General features: G+C 36.1%; 1 protein-coding gene across 6 annotated transcripts in view; it reads left to right on the top strand.

Moving 5' to 3' along the window:
• The window catches only part of dot1l (DOT1-like histone H3K79 methyltransferase), a 98,454-nt gene extending 84,514 nt beyond the window's left edge, over positions 1-13,940 (top strand). For 5 of the 6 annotated variants that reach the window (XM_043721189.1, XM_043721188.1, XM_043721192.1 and 2 more), the window contains 3 exons: positions 697-1,215; positions 8,873-9,488; positions 10,239-13,940. In XM_043721189.1, coding sequence (XP_043577124.1) covers positions 697-1,215; positions 8,873-9,459 — 1,106 coding nt within the window. In that variant the 3' untranslated portion in view covers positions 9,460-9,488; positions 10,239-13,940. The remainder of the gene's footprint in view (positions 1-696; positions 1,216-8,872; positions 9,489-10,238) is intronic. The other variant, XM_043721193.1, reaches the window with a different exon arrangement.
• Positions 13,941-18,231: the final 4,291 nt, after the last annotated feature.

Genomic DNA, 18,231 nt, shown 5'->3' with positions numbered 1-18,231 from the left:
ATCCATTTGTTACAAGGGAAAAATACAGATTATTTAGCTGTAATTTAACCCACCTGAGTGGATTTTTTTTATTATAGTTGTGTGGAATATTAAACTGCAATAGAGTAGCCAACCTTGTGCAGTAGTTTAGGGTTTGCTGAGATCAGACCAAACAAATCTAGATAAGGCCAATACCAGTGAATGGAAACTTCTATAATTTTGTCATGAAGATCTTGAATCAAAAAATGATCAATGCTTGGAATACTGGAAGTAAAAATCATGGGGGTTAGTGTAAGAAAATAAGTAGATGCAGGAGTAAACATTTGACCCCTTGAGTTTGCTTTGTGATTTTGAGAGAAACCAAGGTGAAGAGGCAATTTTATTTTCCCTGAATGAATGAGCTTAAATAGGCATGGTCATACTGTCTGCGCAGTTCCAGTATGTGCCTTTTTTATATTTTTCACTTTTTGTTTCACTTTTTGTTTACTTTTGGAAAGCTTTTTCTAGCCTTGGGTCTTTTAATGCTAGAAATCTGACTTGTGCATTGAAGTTTGATATAGTTCTATTAAAGGATTAAATCACACCCAGACGTTTTGGTGAAACTTTTATGGGAATTATGAATAAACCTTATTTTGAAAGTGCAGTTTAAAAATGTTTTGATTGCTTCTATCACACCTATTTTCTTCTTAGACTGACTTTGTTTTTAAATTTTTATAGGTGGAAGCTTACCAGTGCGGAAGCAAGGACTCAGTTGCAGTAATACAACTAACAGTAGTAAATGGAAATCCACTTTCTCTCCAATATCTGATATCAATTTGACGAAGAACTCTGACAACACATCTCAGTCAGCAGCTGCTTTATGCCAAGTATCTCCTTTTGGCACCAGGCCTGTTACAGGTGAACTTTCAGTCAGTGATGCTAAAATGGGATCCCATCAGAGGAAGCACATCACCACCCCAGTCTCAGTGGAGGAAAATGGTTGTCATGCAGTCTCACCTATCACTTTTAATTACCATTCTGGACGATCTGCAGATATCAGTTTACATGATTATAATGAAGGTGCTTGTTTAGCTCGTAAAACTTCAGAGATGGTGGGGCTGAATTCCAGTGCACTGTACCAGCTGACCAGGAACAAAGTCGACTCCAATATTGACTCCAATCTCTCCTCAAACAAGAAGCAACCTGATGGGTTGACTGGTGCAAAAGGCGATGAGCTGAGCAAGTCAGGGGTCAAAGGTAAAGAAAATGTAGGGAGCATAAAATGTCTGAGAGGCCAATTAGAGAAATGTGCAAAACCGTATAATGTAAAGATGAGCAAGTTGCATGGAAGAGAATAAGAAATGTCAAAAAAAATTAAAAGTTTTATTTCGCAAGTCCACAATCCCTTTGGGAGGAATACTTCATAAAAATGTGCCAATTGCAATTTTTTTCAAATAGCAGTTAGCTAAACTAATCACGCACTATGTTTTATTCAAACATAATCATATCATTCTGTTGCAGTTCTTTGCCTGGTCAGGTTATCCCAGTATCACAGCACCCAATGCAGGTTAACTTGAGCTCTGTGCTGGGGTGAATAGTATACAGTCCTTTGGATTGACACTAGTTACTGCAAGCATGGTTCTTGTTATAGTTGTGGCATTAGGTTGACTAATTATTGCACTGTGTTGCTTGTTTCTGAATGTTAGCAATGCTGGTGGGACTGTAGGAGGTACTTTAGAGTGTACTGCAGTTAAAAGAGCTGAAATAGCATCTATAAAGGGAGCTTTATATTGTAAAGAAGTTTGTACATTTTGAAAGGGAACCTAAAAGATTTCATAGTATTTTGAATAAACCTTAATCTATTTTGATAGAAACAGTACTTGGGTCAGCAGGAAAATAGATTCACATCAAAGTTTTGTGCTATTCCATAAATGTGAACTTCACATTAATATGACCATTTGAAACAAGGCCCTTTTCAGAAGATATTTATCCACTATTCTGGTAAACTGAATGAACAGAGTTTTGCTTGAGATGGTTCCCTGATTAGTCACTTTTCTGTAATCTAATGGACAACGAGGGGCAATTTTGTAGGGTAAGCTCATGCCCACTTGCACTGAAACACTGAATTCCTTTCCTGTCGGATATTAGCTGGAGGAAAATTTCAAAAGGTTATATTTGACTCGCTATCTCCAATCAACTATCAGTGTAATCAATGGTAGTACTCAATTTTCCATGATATCCTACATTTTAGGATCCCATAAGCTATTAGAGAAATTTTAAAATTCCTTATTGTCGTTGTTTTGTTATGATGCAGGTAATTTGCAAACAGTTCTTTCCTTGATACCTTTTTTTTTCTTAAAAGGATAGATAATTAATTAATTTCTGTATTCATGAAAACCGATTTGTACACTAGCAAAGGTTATTCACTAAAAGCATACCAGCATGACTGACTCTGTTGTTGTAGAACAGCCTTATCATCCCTCGAGACGTGATGATTATGGTACAGGCTTTTTATAAAGCATGGACAATGCTCGATAAAATTAAGTTGCATCTGATCCATTTTTCTGGGGGCATTGGAGAGAGAACTGTGCTGCAGTACAGTTTTAAAAAGAAACTGAAATTCAACCTGTTGAATTTGCATTACATTTTTGGCCTAACTTTTTACTTTCATTTCCTAAATTGAAAAATGTTCAGCCATGAAAATGAAACATGACAGTGATTACCTAATAGCATTTGGAAACCAATCAATTTTCTGTGCACTTGCACCCTTTTCAATTCCATTCATCAATAACCGATCAAACAAGTTGTAGATTTTAATTTGGATAAATTCCAATTCAAATGCTTGGAAATTGTTTCCAGTTGAAGCATGTTTGTTTCTTAATTGGATCCCCACAGCAGCGTCTTAGTGAGGTTTAGACGAAAGTGAGGACTGCAGATAAATTCTGAAGGGAAAGCCCATCATCTGTTGTTAACTAAATAAATTGGGGAAAGCATCAAAGGTGGGCAGGGTAAGAAGGAAGGCATAAATGAGTGGCAGGTCAGATGATGGGAATATAAAGAATGGCAGAAGGAAACTATAGTATGAGAAGAAATGAGTAAGGAATGTAAAAATGGATATGAAGAGTGTCTACGTTATTGCTCTCAAAAAAGGAAAGGGTAAATAAATTTGAGGATTGCTTCTCTGGAGAAGGAAAACTGAGTTAGTGGAAGGTAATAAGGAAATGGCAGATGAAATGAAAAGACACACTTCTGTCTTCTTACACGATACAAAAACATTCTACTCGTAGCTGTAAATCAGGAGTTGAAATGGAGAGAGTGACATGGTGAAATCAAAATCACCAAGCAAGTGGGATTAAGCAAACAAATGGAGTTGTGGATCAACAGGTTTGAGTTCAAATGGATTGCATCCTTTGGTCTTAAGGGATTGCTTGTGAGTTGCTGATTTAGCTTTTCTGGTGCATTAGGAACACCAGTAACTGAAAACCAAAAGAAGAAAACTAAGAAATGAAATGAAAATATCATGTGACTGGGAATATAATGCATCTCAGCCCATGGTGCCCACTTGTCCTGAAAAGCTTCGAGAGTACCAGTGGACACCATGTCCTCCCTCTCTCGAAGACCAGTGTAAAGAACCAAACCATTTATTAATCAACCTGTTCAGGCTTATGACCCACCTGTAGAGCAGCTGGGACTTGAACCTGGGGCTTCTGGCTCAGGTAAGACCACTACTACTAGAACCCTGACTCCAGCCCATATTTTTAATTATCCAGAAGAGCTCTTACACTTGACTTTTTTTTTCCTTGTCACTAAATCATCAACCTGACTTATTCTAGTTTGTCCTTGGAAGGGCTCTTTATGATGCAGCAGTAGTATCCCATTTCTGAGTCAGGAGGCCCAGGTTCAAGCCCATTTGTTCCAGATTGGTGTAATAGTATGAATAGATTGATTTAAAAATACTTCCTTGTTTACCGTTAAAAGAACTTGTATTTCTCACACTGACAGTCCTTGAGTTGAGAGGAGGAGCGAGAGAGGACTAGATTCATGATTGAAGTTTGGCTAGGAAATTGAAAGAGAGGGCTATGATTGGTAGTGGGGTGATGAGGCTTTCTTGAGGTGGGGTTGGGGGTGAGAACAGCATACCCCTTTCCTGGTCCATGAGATCTGCTGTAAGATGCACTTATACTATGAAATTTCACTCCCATGTTCCCCATATTCAGATCTCTAATGTCCCTGGACTCTTTCTCCACCTTTACACTTGAATGGGGAGGGAGAGAGTGTGAATGAAATTCTAGAGTTGCATGGATAAAAAAAATTAAACTGAAAAACTATAAATGTGAGCATTGGAATTTATTGTTGGAAAAATATCAAAAATCTTGGCATTCTTTGATATGAAAATAAATGTAGATTTAAAATTGAGCGCAGCCATTTCAGATTTCCATAATGTCTGTCATAGAAATACATCTAAATGTTAGCAAGTAGCACTGAGATCTGTATTGGGATTTACAGCGAATTGCACTATATTTTCTGTTTGCTGTTGGAAATGGCTCTGGTCAGATCAAAAAAATTGACCACAGGTGTAAATATTATTATTCCTTTTTGTGCTGCAAATCATTCAGAAAACAGTGTCATAGTCTAGCAGATGTTTAGTGACTGTCAGCTAACACTAAAATTGCTATTGCAAGTTGAGTACAAATCTGACATAATATAGTGCAACGTGTGGAACCTTGTGGCTTCTTGATTTGTTGAGTATATTTACATTGTTTTTAAGATTGATTTTTCTATACTGTCTTTCATAACACAAGGATTATGTGATTGCTGCTTGAGTTTGAACCTGAACATTATAGGCAATGCTGCTTTTAGTGAAACATCAATGCCAAAAATGATGAATACATTATTTCATGTCAGTAAGATGTACAAAATCTAGCTAAGTATTCAAATGAAGGAAACCGTATTGAGAACAAAAGCATGTATTTGATAAAATGTTTGGCTTTTGATGGTTTATTTATGAATTTATAGGTGTGAAAATAATTGTAATATCTTGCATTAAGGTAATATTCATTGGATATACAGAAGAGCATTTGACTCTGCTTAAATGAGGTTTCTGAATGATTCAAGACCCTGAACTAATGCTGATCAAGGTCTGGGATCAGTTTGTCTGCACCCTTTTTTTTAATGGGTTGGCAGATTCACAATTATTCATTACACTCTAATATGTTGGTGCGAGGAGAAGAGAATTATAATTCTCTGAACTTCCCTCTTTCAGAGGCAGTTTATTTTCATAATGCTAAGGGTGTGTATGTAATGACTTCCATAAAAGGCAAGAATGCTGGAGAGGCTGTAATGGAAGGATAATAGGTCTTTTTTTGGACAGGACTTCATCCAGAAGCATTTTGTGTTCTTGGTGAAGAAGTGTTACCCTCCAGGCAACCTAATGTAATAGTACTGAACTTTGAGATTTTTACTGATTTTCATTCTCTAAATTACAACAATAACTACATTTCAAAAGTACTTCATTGGTTGTGAAGTACTTTAAGGCAAACTGATTGTGAGAAGTGCTGTGTAAATGCCAGTTATCTTGTGCTTGGTGAATATTTTCCTGATGAAAAAGCTGGGGTTTTTTTTGTTGGAAGGTATGAAGAAGCATAACGCTAAGGATATGAAACTGCATTATTCTTGGTCCAATTCCCAGATGGTTGATCTTAACATTATCTTTTGAGATTTTTGAGGTGACTCTTGCCCAAGTCAGTGTTTGTAGTTTTGGTTTTTAATGAAAGGTTAGTGACCATCTCTGCTTTATCTAATTGTCGTGGAAAGGAAAAGATTAAGATGAGGGCAGAATTAGAAACTATGTAATCGTTTTTGGTATTTACAGCACTGAATTACTGGCAAATGCAGGAAAGAGAAGAGCATGTCTAAAGGTAGTATAGACCTTTGAATATCATTAAGTGTGGGTCTTTTGACTTGCACTCATCAGGACAGGTGTAAGAAGGCCAAATTTCAAAGGGATCATCAACGTACTACGAGAGAGGGTGTCGAATAGCAAATGGACTCTGGTCGAGGTGTTGCCATGGACAATGTACTTGAAAATAGTTATCTCCCAGGCTTTGTTTTAATTGAAAAATTTGCAGTGCCTGGATATGTGCTTTCCATCTGCAGAGGACAGGGTCATTTTTTGAATATGTTTTCCAGAGAACATGGAGTGGTGAGGATGACAATCACTGTTTTTGTACAACTATGAACAACCAGCTCCAAAACTTGTGGATTCATCTGCGTTGTACATGAAAACCTAAATTTTAAAACTTTTTAAGCTATTTTCTGGAAACCCATTTCATACTGACTGGTGACGGTGCTGAAACCTACAGAATAACACCCTTGCTAATAGCTACTATTCTGGCCTTGGCCTACAAAATTGATTGCGATATTGGTTTGAACGAGCACTGTGCAAGTTCACTACTTGACATACCTTGTTAATGACTGATCCATACTCTTTTATTTAAATACCTATCTAATTGAATTACCTTCCATTTCTCCCACTCTAGAACGATCAAAGCGAATTTCAATGTTTGTTCCTCAAGCCAAGCAAAACAGCAGTTTGGACTTGTTCCAAGTGCAAGTGACCAATGATCATGTTTTAGAGCAAGTGTTGGTGGATATAACTAATTCTTATTCTGTTTATCATAAAGCATTATTTGAACAATATGGAATTGTGGTTGGACTTAACCATGGTGTGACAGGCAATCTTCCAAGAGCAGTGCTTAACGATGCAGCACAAGGGATTGATACTAGTTATATCCTCAATTAAGACTTGTTCTACACCATTTCATGCCATTGATTGTGGTCTTTCAAGAACAGCACCTAAAATCTTTGTTCAGCATTCATTTGGCCCTCTGATATCCATGACGTGCACACAACTGCCTCCCACTTCCCCCTCCATCCCAGAGTTAGATTTGAACATGCAACTGTTGTCACATTCCATCATCTATTTTCAGTCTTTGTTGACATCGGTGCTGCTTTGTTGCAGATTAATAATTGAGCGGTGCAAACTCTACTTCAGCCGAGTCAATTGCATTGATACTATTTGCTGCAGAGTTTTATTTCATTGCCTGAAACAGTGGGGCTTCAAGAGGATTTTTGATTATCAACCTGCATTCTGTCTTGTGAAATACTTTCTCAAGCTTTATTCTTTCTGCTGACTGAAAGGGGTAAAAGAGATTAAACTCAGTTCTATTATTGCATCCTTTTTGAACTTCTGCATTATGGCTCCATGAAATAGGACTTTGGGAAATTTATCTCGCCACCTTCAGTACAAAAATTATTTCAAATTTGGCACATTGTTAGAAGGGTCCTTGAAACTTGAACAAACACCAAAGGGACAAGGAGGAGAATTTTTTTTGGGGGGGGGGGGGGGAAGTTTGTGACACCTTTTTGTGTGATTTTAAAAGGAAATTCCACTAATTCCTAATTCTCAAATTCTCAATTCCATCTTACAATTTAACTACTTTACACACTTGCAACTAATTATTTAGAGATATCAGCAAACAACTGGCTGACATTAAGACAGCCATATTTCCACACTGCCTTTCATCTCCAGCAGCATCTGAGATTCCACACAAAGGAAAGAGCAACCATATTTGTGTTAACACCCCCATGCTCTCCGGACAGAGGTGCCAACTCATTAAAAATAAATGGAGACAAATATGCTTTAAGCAACATTTGATCAGTTCTTGGAACTGCCCATGGAATAGGCAGTGAAAACAAAATCTTGAATTGTGGAGCAGTTCGTTGATGTGGTATGGAGTTTAGGTTTCTAAACAAAAATGTATTGGTTGGTCCCTTCATTTGTACATACTTGTTGTTAAAGACCATCTTTTAATCTTGATTATTGGAAGGCATCTGGGTGACCCCTGAGGTGCTCAACAGAAAAAGACAGTGCAAATTTAGATTTGTTCATAAAAAACAGAAATAATTCCAATACTACCACTGCAAGCAAAGTGTATCTTCTGTTGGCAACTTGTAGCATTAAGTAGTAAATATTAAAAGTCTAGATTTTATTTTTTATAAAACTGGTTTTTGTTTTCGTACAATTCATCTTTGAATTCTGTTTTTCCAAGTGGCTGGTTTAATACTCGAAGTAGGACATAGACTTTGTAATACAGTACTGTCTTTTCGAGCACATTATTGCAAATCATCCTAAGTAATTTTATGAAGCACTCCAAAGTACTTTGATAGTGTTTGATCCCAATATGTTTAACATTTTAGATAGGATTAAGCTCCCTGGAATGCACAGATGATGGGAAATGATCATGAATATAAACTTAGTGTTATAGGAAGACACCACAGCCAAGCAAACTGACTGGAGAAGAGGGTAAATTCTCCAATTGGGGTTTTTATGAATTTCATCCTGGGGTCCCCATCCAGTGGCCTTCATGTAAGACCAGTGATCTCTCTCTGAAGGATTTGTTTTTCAGGGATCTGTTTTCCATGATTGAATAGTATAGTAACAGTCATCAAGTAGATGCACATATTCAGAGTAATTACTGAAATATAAAAAAGTGCAAATATTTGTTAATTCGTGAGGAGAGGAAAATTTCGTAGATGAGGACAGTGACAATGAAGCAAAACTGTTGCAAGTAACCTTCAGTACATGGTAGGTAAAAACATATTTTAAAGTATTGTTTACATTTTGTATTATATAAAAAGTATACTTTTCCTTTGATAAACTAGAAGTTGACTGAAAAGGAGATTTGCTATGCTTTGGGTAACCTGAATTGTTTTGCTTTTTGATAACTTTTCTTTTGTTGCTTTTACTGTGCTTGCTGGACAAAACAGCTCCAGTGTGGGCTTAGCTGCTATATTGATGCTTTGCTTCCTGCTAGTCAAAAATCTTTGAGCTGTTTTTTCTCTCCTATTTCAGGTATTTTTAACCATGTGGTGCCTTCAGTCTCTTCTCATCAGTTTGGAGCCAATTTCGGCAATGTTCCAGTATCTAGTAGCACGATGTTAAACTTTAACCCACTACAGACTGCACCTACAACTTCCCATTCATTTCTGTCTGTTTCTTCCAGTACATTATCTTCTGCTGAGAGCAGAATGGCCCCGTACCTTACCCGGGCACCTACGCAGTCTGTGCTTAACACGCCTCCCCCAAATATTTCCTTACCACCGCCACCTCCACTGTTAAATTCAAACAGTCCTGATCCTTCACTTTTCCGTAATATGTCCGCTGTTAGTGATGGATACTTGTCTTCTTCCATTTCTTGCTCCTCTTCAACTGCCTCGCTTCAATCTGCTAACACAGCATTAGCCATGAAGCTTGCATCCCTGCAGCCCAAAGCCTCTCACCCTTCCTTTACAGTGCATCACCCACCTTTGTCACGCTCAGCGCTTGCTCAGACAGCACCTCTCATCCCTCAGTCCAGCACAAATACATCTGCAATGTGGGTCACACTTGGCATGCAGTCTCCTTATGCTACACATTTCTCTGGGGTTAAACCTCGCTAAGAACTCACGTACTTTATCAGTCTTATAAGGTAAGGTTAGAAACGTGCAAGGCTAAAATATATTATCCAAATGTGTACAGCTATGTGTGATGACATACAAACTCTTAGTATGTATAAACTGACTAACTGAAAAGTTAAGATCCAGAGTATCTCACATGGTTTAGGAATTTTTTTCATTTGTGTAAGATGTGCATGTGCTTCAAACCCGAATGCAGAGGCAAATATCCCTTTCAATTTAAAATAACTGCTTTTCAATACTGAGCAAAGTTCCAATACTAATAGGAACACTTAACTTTTCAGGTCTGTGATCTTCCATCAGAATTGGGAAAAGTCACAAACCTTAAACGTTAACTCTGTTTCTCTTGCTCCACAGATGTTGCATTTTTAAAAATATTTCAGGTTCTAGCTTCCTCAGTTTCCTGCTTTCCCAACAATAATGTACTGGCATTATGATTAACACACACATTCAGGATTTCAGTGATTTAGTCATTTGAGTTTCATATGAAATGCTAATACTTGATGCTTTTTAGTGGAACTTTTCTTGTTGAAAATAAACTTGTTGATATTTTGTGGTTTAGCTTTTATTATTTTTTTACTTGGGATGTATGAATCTCCAGACTTTAAAAGCTGATGACCTGTGTTAAATTGTAATTTGTTGTTAAAGTTGACATGGAGGTTTGTTCTCCTTTGCCTAATCCTTGTATTATGGTTTTTGAATTTGAAACAAGTCTGTAATTAATAGTATAAGGTAGATAACTTACTTCCCCCTTCTATTTGTAGGTAATTAGGAATTCTACCTCAAAACAATGTGACCTATGCAAGGACGATGTGGACCAACTTCATCCACTCCATCAAACAAAAGGTGCTTGAGTGGCCTGCAAACATTGTTTTGCTTCTTTACTACTGGAAAATAAAAGCAAATACATTTTACTGTGAATTGGTTTTTAGTGTTGCTGCAAAACAATTGGCTCCTGTTGTATGATGTTTTAGAAACTATTTATCTTTTCTCCCCCAAGTGATTGGGGCTTGTCATTGTTCCAACAAGCCGATAGAGGCTTTGAAGTGTGAAGTGCAGCGCACACCAGCATTCATTTGTTAGCCTGCTGTTGGTGCTATTTAAACCACCACAAACTGTGCCTCTGTGGATTCTGTTCCCTGGTGCTTATTCTGAAAAGTTGAAAGCTGAATAGCTGCAACCTGTTTCTCAGCAACAAGTGATATCCTTGTAATATTTTGCATTACTTGTTAATAGATTGGTACTTGATGCAAATATTGCTCAGCCTTTTTTCAGTTTACTTTATACAAGTACAATCCGGCTCTTCTCTTCCACTGTTTCAGATCTTTTGTATGTTAAATGGTCATTCATGATAACACAAAAATACTGTCATCACTGTCTTTTTGTCATTCATTTAATGGTGTTTTATAGCATTGTAAATTGCAATTGTAGCAATGTAATCTAATACCATTAGATAAAGATTTGTTGTACATTTTGATTATTGCTGTGTAATTTTAATTGTAAGCAATAGCACATTGATTTTCTGATAAATTTAGTACACAATGAAGTGTAAATTATGTCAATTTCTACACATTTTGTTCAAGAAGTATGTATTATGTATAAACAACCCAAGAGAGCAAAATGTAAAAAGGCTGAAATTTAAAATTCAATGGGATTTCATAGACTGTACATCATTTTAAAAAAATTATATTTAAAATTTTCCTTTTCACAAAGTTTTATACATTCAAGTGGGACATCTTTACTAATCCAGTTTTAAAAAGTACCTCAAGTTTTTTAATATCCTTACAAAAGGAAACTCTGGTTCAAGAATTCAATATTGGATTGTGCTTGAAGCTAAATGTTTTTTTATCAAATTATTTTAAAAAGCTTTTTTTTTTACAAGGTCTGAAGCAAATAAATTGCAGTAATTTTATGTAATTATATTCACTAACCAAACTACAGTAAGACCAATGCCAAGCATTTTTGTAATTATAACAATTATTAAATAAGTAACTGTGGGTGACTTAAATACTCTAGGGCCAGCAAAGAGCTGTTTGTCTTGGTGGAGCTGATTCGCATGTCCGGTATTTGCAGTCCAGCACGCAGGAGCCCATGTTTCATTTTTTTAAAGCATTATCCAGCATGTTCCATAAATTAATAACCTACAAAATGAATGTGGGTGGTTCTGCTGACTGTTTTGAAACCATATTGCAGTTTAAAAACTGTTAGCTGAAAGAATTAATTGTTTCTGCTTTTAGGATATCCAGAAGATTGTTTAGTTTTAGTGGTGGCTATGTGGGAATTTGAATATGTGACTGAGTAATTGTAATAAACTGAAAGCTTGTAAAAGTGTGAGCAGAAATATTGGCTTTTCATAGTTTGGGGACACTGTTTCTAAAGAGTTTGGTCCTTCAGTGTGTATGCACCTTGATGCATGACTAGCGCTAAAAAAGTGACACATTTCCTACTTCATGTTCAGTGCTACATGGTGCACATTATAGTTAAAGTAGTAAGTGTTCAAGTGCAAACATTGATTGGACACCTTCCACTGACTGGTTACCAGCTTCAGTGCATTAATCGTGTTAATGTTTTGAACTTTACTTGAAACTCATTTATTCATGTTTAAAATCCCATAATGTAATACAGTAGAGTTTTACTTCCCTTTCTATATTTTCTGGACAAGACCCCACGAATTGTCATGGGATCTTGAGAAGAGGAAAGATGACTGTAATGAAGTCTTTTCTTCCTATCTGAAATAGTTAAGAGGGTAATTGAACTAGGAAATAGTTGACTAATATGAGACCTTTAGTCTGTTACTGTACAGATGCAATAGTTATCAGGTATTATAAACTCTACTTTTGAGGTGCAACTCAAATCATACAAAAATCCACAGTACTGCTCCATTGAATAGACACTAAAACTGTAAGAAATCTCAATTATTCAAGAAGGTGGTGTTGAATTGGACTTCAATCCATAGAACCTACTTTGTAGAGTTAAGTGACGTTGACTGCAGATTGACTGTTTGCATAATGTATTCAACCAGAAATTTCAAGGCAGCATATATATATAATATATATATATATAATTATATAATAAGATGAGCTGATTATAAATTTGACTTCAGTTTTATACGATGTGACAAAATTCACACTAGTATTTGGTAGATAGTTAGCTCACCAGTAACTGAGTAAAACATCAAACTGTCGCAGGATGTTCTCATAAGTAGCCTTAAATTTATAGGTAGATTGAGGTGTAATTACATGCTGTGAAAACTGAGCCATATAACTTAATAGAAATAAAGGTGCATTTATGTCTTTTTTTTTTGTTGGTTTGTAGTAATAAAACTGTTTTTTGAAGCAGTCAAAATCAATTTGTACAATCCATTGGGGCGCCTCTATCATGCAGAAACTGTAAATGAGATTGCCCCTTAAGAATTAAACATCTATTGTGATCTGTACACTATTTATCAAGTTCAGTTTACTGTAAGGAAAATCTTCTGTACAAAGTAATACTATTATTTTAATATATATATTACCAAAATGCCTGAGATATATTAGAAGCTATTACTTAATTTTCTCAAGTATTCCCAAATACTTCAGAGGACGTTTTTGTTTGTTACAAAATTGTATATTTAACTTTTTTGGAAAAAGGAAGCAAACTTTTTCTGAACCATCAGAAGGCACAGATGATATTTTTCAGCACTGTAAGGTAATGTCCATCATATGCTGGATTTTAAATATTGTGTTTTATATGTTGTTCACTTCCCCACCTGCATTTGAAGGTATTTGAACATAGTTTTACTTTCAAAAATGCCTGTTAGGAGAAACACACAAGTACGTTTTAATCCTTATCGCACTGCATCCTGAATGAGCATTTAAAACTATGTAAATATCTAAATTTGTGTTATGTAACCTTCCAGCTTCATCTAAATCGAGTAGCCTGTTTTAGCTGAGCGTAGATATTGTTTATTTTAAAATTATCCACAGAGTTAATACAGATTAAAATGCAATAAATTCCATAAATATTTTATGCTGCAATTGTGGTATATGATAAAGGAGATCGCAATTATAGTGTTATCACTCCTGATTATTCTGGGCACATACTATCCCCAAAACGTTTACAGACAGGAGTTAGGATTATTTAATTTTGGAAATTTCTTGAATTGAAAAGTAAATATCTCCATTGTGAAGTGCAAGAATCTGAACTTAATGATTTTTTTTCCTCTGGACTCTTTATAAACTCCTTTCAACTTTTGACATCTTTAGGTTTAATCACTTTGTATAATTTGATCAGAAGGCTACATATCCTGTGTAAGATGGATGTTATCTTTAAATACATAAGTGGAGGATAAATCAGATTTTCTTTGCACTTGTACCATGCAGTCTGTCTTTTTGTGGCTATAGCTTATATTGTACAATGCTGCTTGGTGTGGAAGAAAAAAAAGTTGTCCTAAATAAACACAAATGTTAAGGAAATACTTTCTGTGGTTGTCTTAAAAACTCAGTGAATATATACAATTTCATCAATATGTACAGATGAGAAGCTGATTATTGGCTTGTGACTATTTTGGCATGGCTGTAGAATTTGAAATATAATTAGATATTCACTGGCTACTTTCAGTTGGCTTTTCAAATTTTTCATAGTATATGCACCGTCTACATTATGTGGTAGGGAAAGGGATGTTTTTGTGATTACAGTTGCCTAGTGCTTATTACATTTTGTGAAATTTGTGAAGGTTAAATGGCAAGCATTTTAAAAATGGGTTTTCTTTGTATGTAATGTTATAGTGGAACTGCTTTTTTAATTGTTTTTTTTTCTGCCATTCCACCCCTTTCTAAAGTACTGTAAATTCAGTTACGTTTCAACTACTGCTAAAATGTTTGGAGGAATAAATTTTCTTTGAGCTGGCATTTTAAAAATATTTTATCTGCAAATTTGTCTCTGGTGTTTTGCTTTCCCAAGAAATTAATGCTTTTAAGGGTTTTTTTGCTTTTTAATAAAGTTGTGTATTTCTAAATACATGTTGTGTATTAATTATAATAGTGTATTTTAGCTCTAAAACATGTCAAATTTCAACTCCGCATAGTGATAATCAAGTTACCACCTAAGTGCTTTTTTGCAACATAATTGTTTAATCCACTCAATTCCAAATTAATTTCACTGTAGATTTAATTGTTACACTTGTAGTAATAATTCTGTGAAGTACAATTTCAGCATTTCTGAATAGCAAATGAAAATAGTTGAATACTGATAGAGAAATCCCATGTAGGATGTCCTTCTCTTGGACGAAAGGATTGTGATCGATACTCAGGTAGAAAAGTGCCAGCGCACTCAACCACCCTCCCAACCTTGCCTTCACTATTTACTGGGATCTCCATAATTGAGTTTGATAAATTATGTATATTAATAGTCTTTGCATTAGTGTGAAACCTGTGTTTAACTAATTTTGAGCATGTGACTTCATCTTTGGAACACCACAATTTAAACTACAATGTTAGATATATTATTAATTGTACCTGAGGCCCAATCTTGTCACTTCTCGTAACTCATCAGTCTTGTAGCACAGGATCAACATTGTAACTTTGCACTGTTTCAGGTTTGTATGTTCTTGTGACATTGACCAACTGGTCACACTTTTCCATGTCTCGTTTTAATGTCACTATTATTTATCCTATGAGTTATTAATACACTATTGTATTATTAATCACTGCTCCAGATTCACTAAATGTGTCATGTTTTATCATTGAATCTCTTCTATAACTCATATAGATACTTCAACACCAATCATAGACCAGGAGTGATAAATGAACTCCCTGCCAGCATTGAGAAGAATGTCATAGGTTTGAGTTCCATTGAAGAATTTAGAGAATGTTAAGTGTCAGAAGCATTTCTCAGTTTATTATCCGGTTGGACATCTGGGAACTCCCCAGCATGATTAAATGAATTCTGTATCCAGACCAACTCCCATATTTTATAGCAAAACTGATATCCTCTTCGTGTGTTCTAGTTAAACTGTATCACTCACTTTAAAGTGAATGTTTTGACATGTCTAGCAATAGAAAACATGCTTTATAACTGCAGGTTCTTCCTGCATGCAATCCTGCAGCTTTTGCTGTGCTTTTGTTTTGTGTATTTATCTCAGCTTGTGATTTAAGGCTCCCTTAAGACTTGAACATAACTGAGATTGACATTCCAGTGCAGTGGCCACATGTACTGTGTCGAGAAAGGATCTGATTTTCCAATTCAGTCTTGTATGTATGTTGTATATACTATTTGAAGTCTTAGTTTTTACTAACAATCTCTATAAATTGAACTGGATAACCGACCCAACCCTATCCCTGCATTTCCCATAACTAATCCACCTAGCTTGGACATCCCTGGACACTGGGCAATTTTAGCATGGTCAATTCACCTAACCTGCACAGCTTTGGACTGTGGGAGAAAGCCAGATACAAAAAAAGTCAAGCTCCACATGGGCACTTGTCTATGGCTGGAATTGAACCCGGGTGCTGCGAGGTCACTTCATTGAATAATTTGCAATAAAGTGGTTGTTTGTTTTTTGAGATATATTCTCTGTATATCCAGACCACTGTTAAGGCAAAATGACTGGAACTGCTGTATGTACTGTCATGCCATTATATGTTGCTACAACATAGACATTTTGTAAAATCATGAGGGATGTGGGCAGGTAAAGAGACACTGTTTTTCACCCAGCGAACTAGAGTAGATAGGTCATTTAAAATTTCTCCCCTCTCACCCAAACCTAAGGGGCAACTTGTTCATGCAGGTGGTGGTGTTATATATGGAATGAGCTGCCAGAGTGAAGTGGTGAAGGCTGGTACAATTACAACATTTAAAAGGCATCTGGACAGGTATATGAATAGGAAGGGAATGGGGGAATATGGGCCATGTGCTGGCAAATGGGACTAGATTAGGTTAGGATAGCTGGTTGGGATAGACAAGTTGGACCAAAAGGTCTGTTTAGGTACTATAAATCTCTGTCTCTTCTTACTGTGACTGATTCTAAGGGCCTACTTGGTTTGCAATAGTAAAATTAAATTGCTAGTGAGCCCTGACAAGTTTTTCTGCCTTTTATTACCTGATGGTGATTGGTCAACCTATGAATTAGTACCCATTGTTAAGACTGGTGGAAGACTTGTGCATAAAGGATCTTGTAGTGAAGATGCAGTACGTTTTGCCTTTCATCACCCACGTTCCTATAACCTACTCAGATTAGCTGAAACTTAATGCACACCAATATTGATTATTTCAAAACTACTTACCTAATACCAGTAACCCCAATCTCAATCTGATCATTTCAGCAACAATTCTGTTCATGTATAAATTCTGATTTCAAAGCTTCAAAATAACATTTTTCTAAATGTCACAATTATTGATGGAGTCCTGTATGGATTCCTTGGATGCAGAACTATTATAAAATTTTTGAAAGAGCAAGATCTTTATTGCCAAGGTAGTTAGTAAAAGCTCATAGGACCACTTGTAGTATCTGTACTGTTTTTTGTTTTCATGATCTATGTATTCAATCAGGCCTTTAATAGATGACTTCAATGTGATTTTCCCCTGGTGTGCCACAATTGGGGTGAAGTGTGCTGCCAAACGCTCAGATAAAGCAGTGCTGCTTCCTGAAAATCAAATCACGAGTGCATACTTCCAATCTTGGTGCCTTTATTGAAGGCAGCATCTGCGGATATTTGTTACTGTGTATGTGCAGAAGAGAACTTTGCTTTTATGCATGTGCAGGACTAAACATTTGGTATTAACGTGCAATATCACAGTATTGTATTTCTATTGTGAAGAAAAGATGTGTGCTCAGTAAAGAGGTGAACAATTGAAACAGCTGTTGAATTGGCTGGAAGCTGCCTGCCTTGGCCACACTTCCATATGAGCATAGATTTTACAATGTAGTAAAATGCTTAAAACAAAGTCTTCAAAGCTCTGAATCTCCAGTCTTGTGGTATTTAGCAATGATGCCCAGAATTGTTAACCCTCTTGTAAGTGCTGCAGAGTTGCCACTACAGTTTTTTGTTTGAAGTAGTGTGCTGCTATCTCTTTCCTTGACCAGATTGAAGGGCCTAACTAGTTAATAAATAGAACAAATCCACTAAAGAGTCTATATAAGAGGCAGTTTATCATATGATTGATAGCAATAAGTTACAAGTTACATTAGAACAGCTCATTTTAATTTTCTAATGTAAAATCCACTTCAAATCTTCCTGCCCCAGAGATGTGTCATAACCTGTCCAAACGGGTTTTTCAATCAACATAATACTTCATTTGTAAACAGGATATATTACCAATATTATTCAAATTACACACTGCCTCAAAAAACTGGGAATGATGAGAGGTTGTGAAAAGTGCTTTGTAAAATCTCTTCAGATGACTTGGTAACCAGATCACACATTAGATTAAGACTTGTGTGTTTTCTCCTTAGTACTAAATTTGCTTGCAGGTGGAGAGAGGAATGGCTGAGCAATGTTGGATCGAAGTGTAGTCTGCCTGGTAAGAGGCTATAGGTCCATACTTGGTACCTTCACATACTGAAGCTGGTGAGCGGAACCTAATCCAGATGATTTTCAAAAAGAGTAACACCATAGGCTGAGTTGCCATTAGCTTTCATGCTTAAAATACGAAGATAAGTATTAGCTACACTTAAATAGCACAGAAACAAACCCTTCAGTCCACTCTGACCATAATCCCAAACTAAACTAGTCCTACCTGCCCGCTCCTGGCTCTCTTCCCTCAATCTTTCCAATTCAT

The sequence above is a fragment of the Chiloscyllium plagiosum genome, chromosome 31, assembly GCF_004010195.1.
Source record: "Chiloscyllium plagiosum isolate BGI_BamShark_2017 chromosome 31, ASM401019v2, whole genome shotgun sequence".
Lineage (NCBI taxonomy): Eukaryota > Metazoa > Chordata > Chondrichthyes > Orectolobiformes > Hemiscylliidae > Chiloscyllium > Chiloscyllium plagiosum.
The sequence above is the reverse complement of the archived record's forward strand: the minus strand, read 5'-3'. Positions and strand labels throughout refer to the sequence as shown.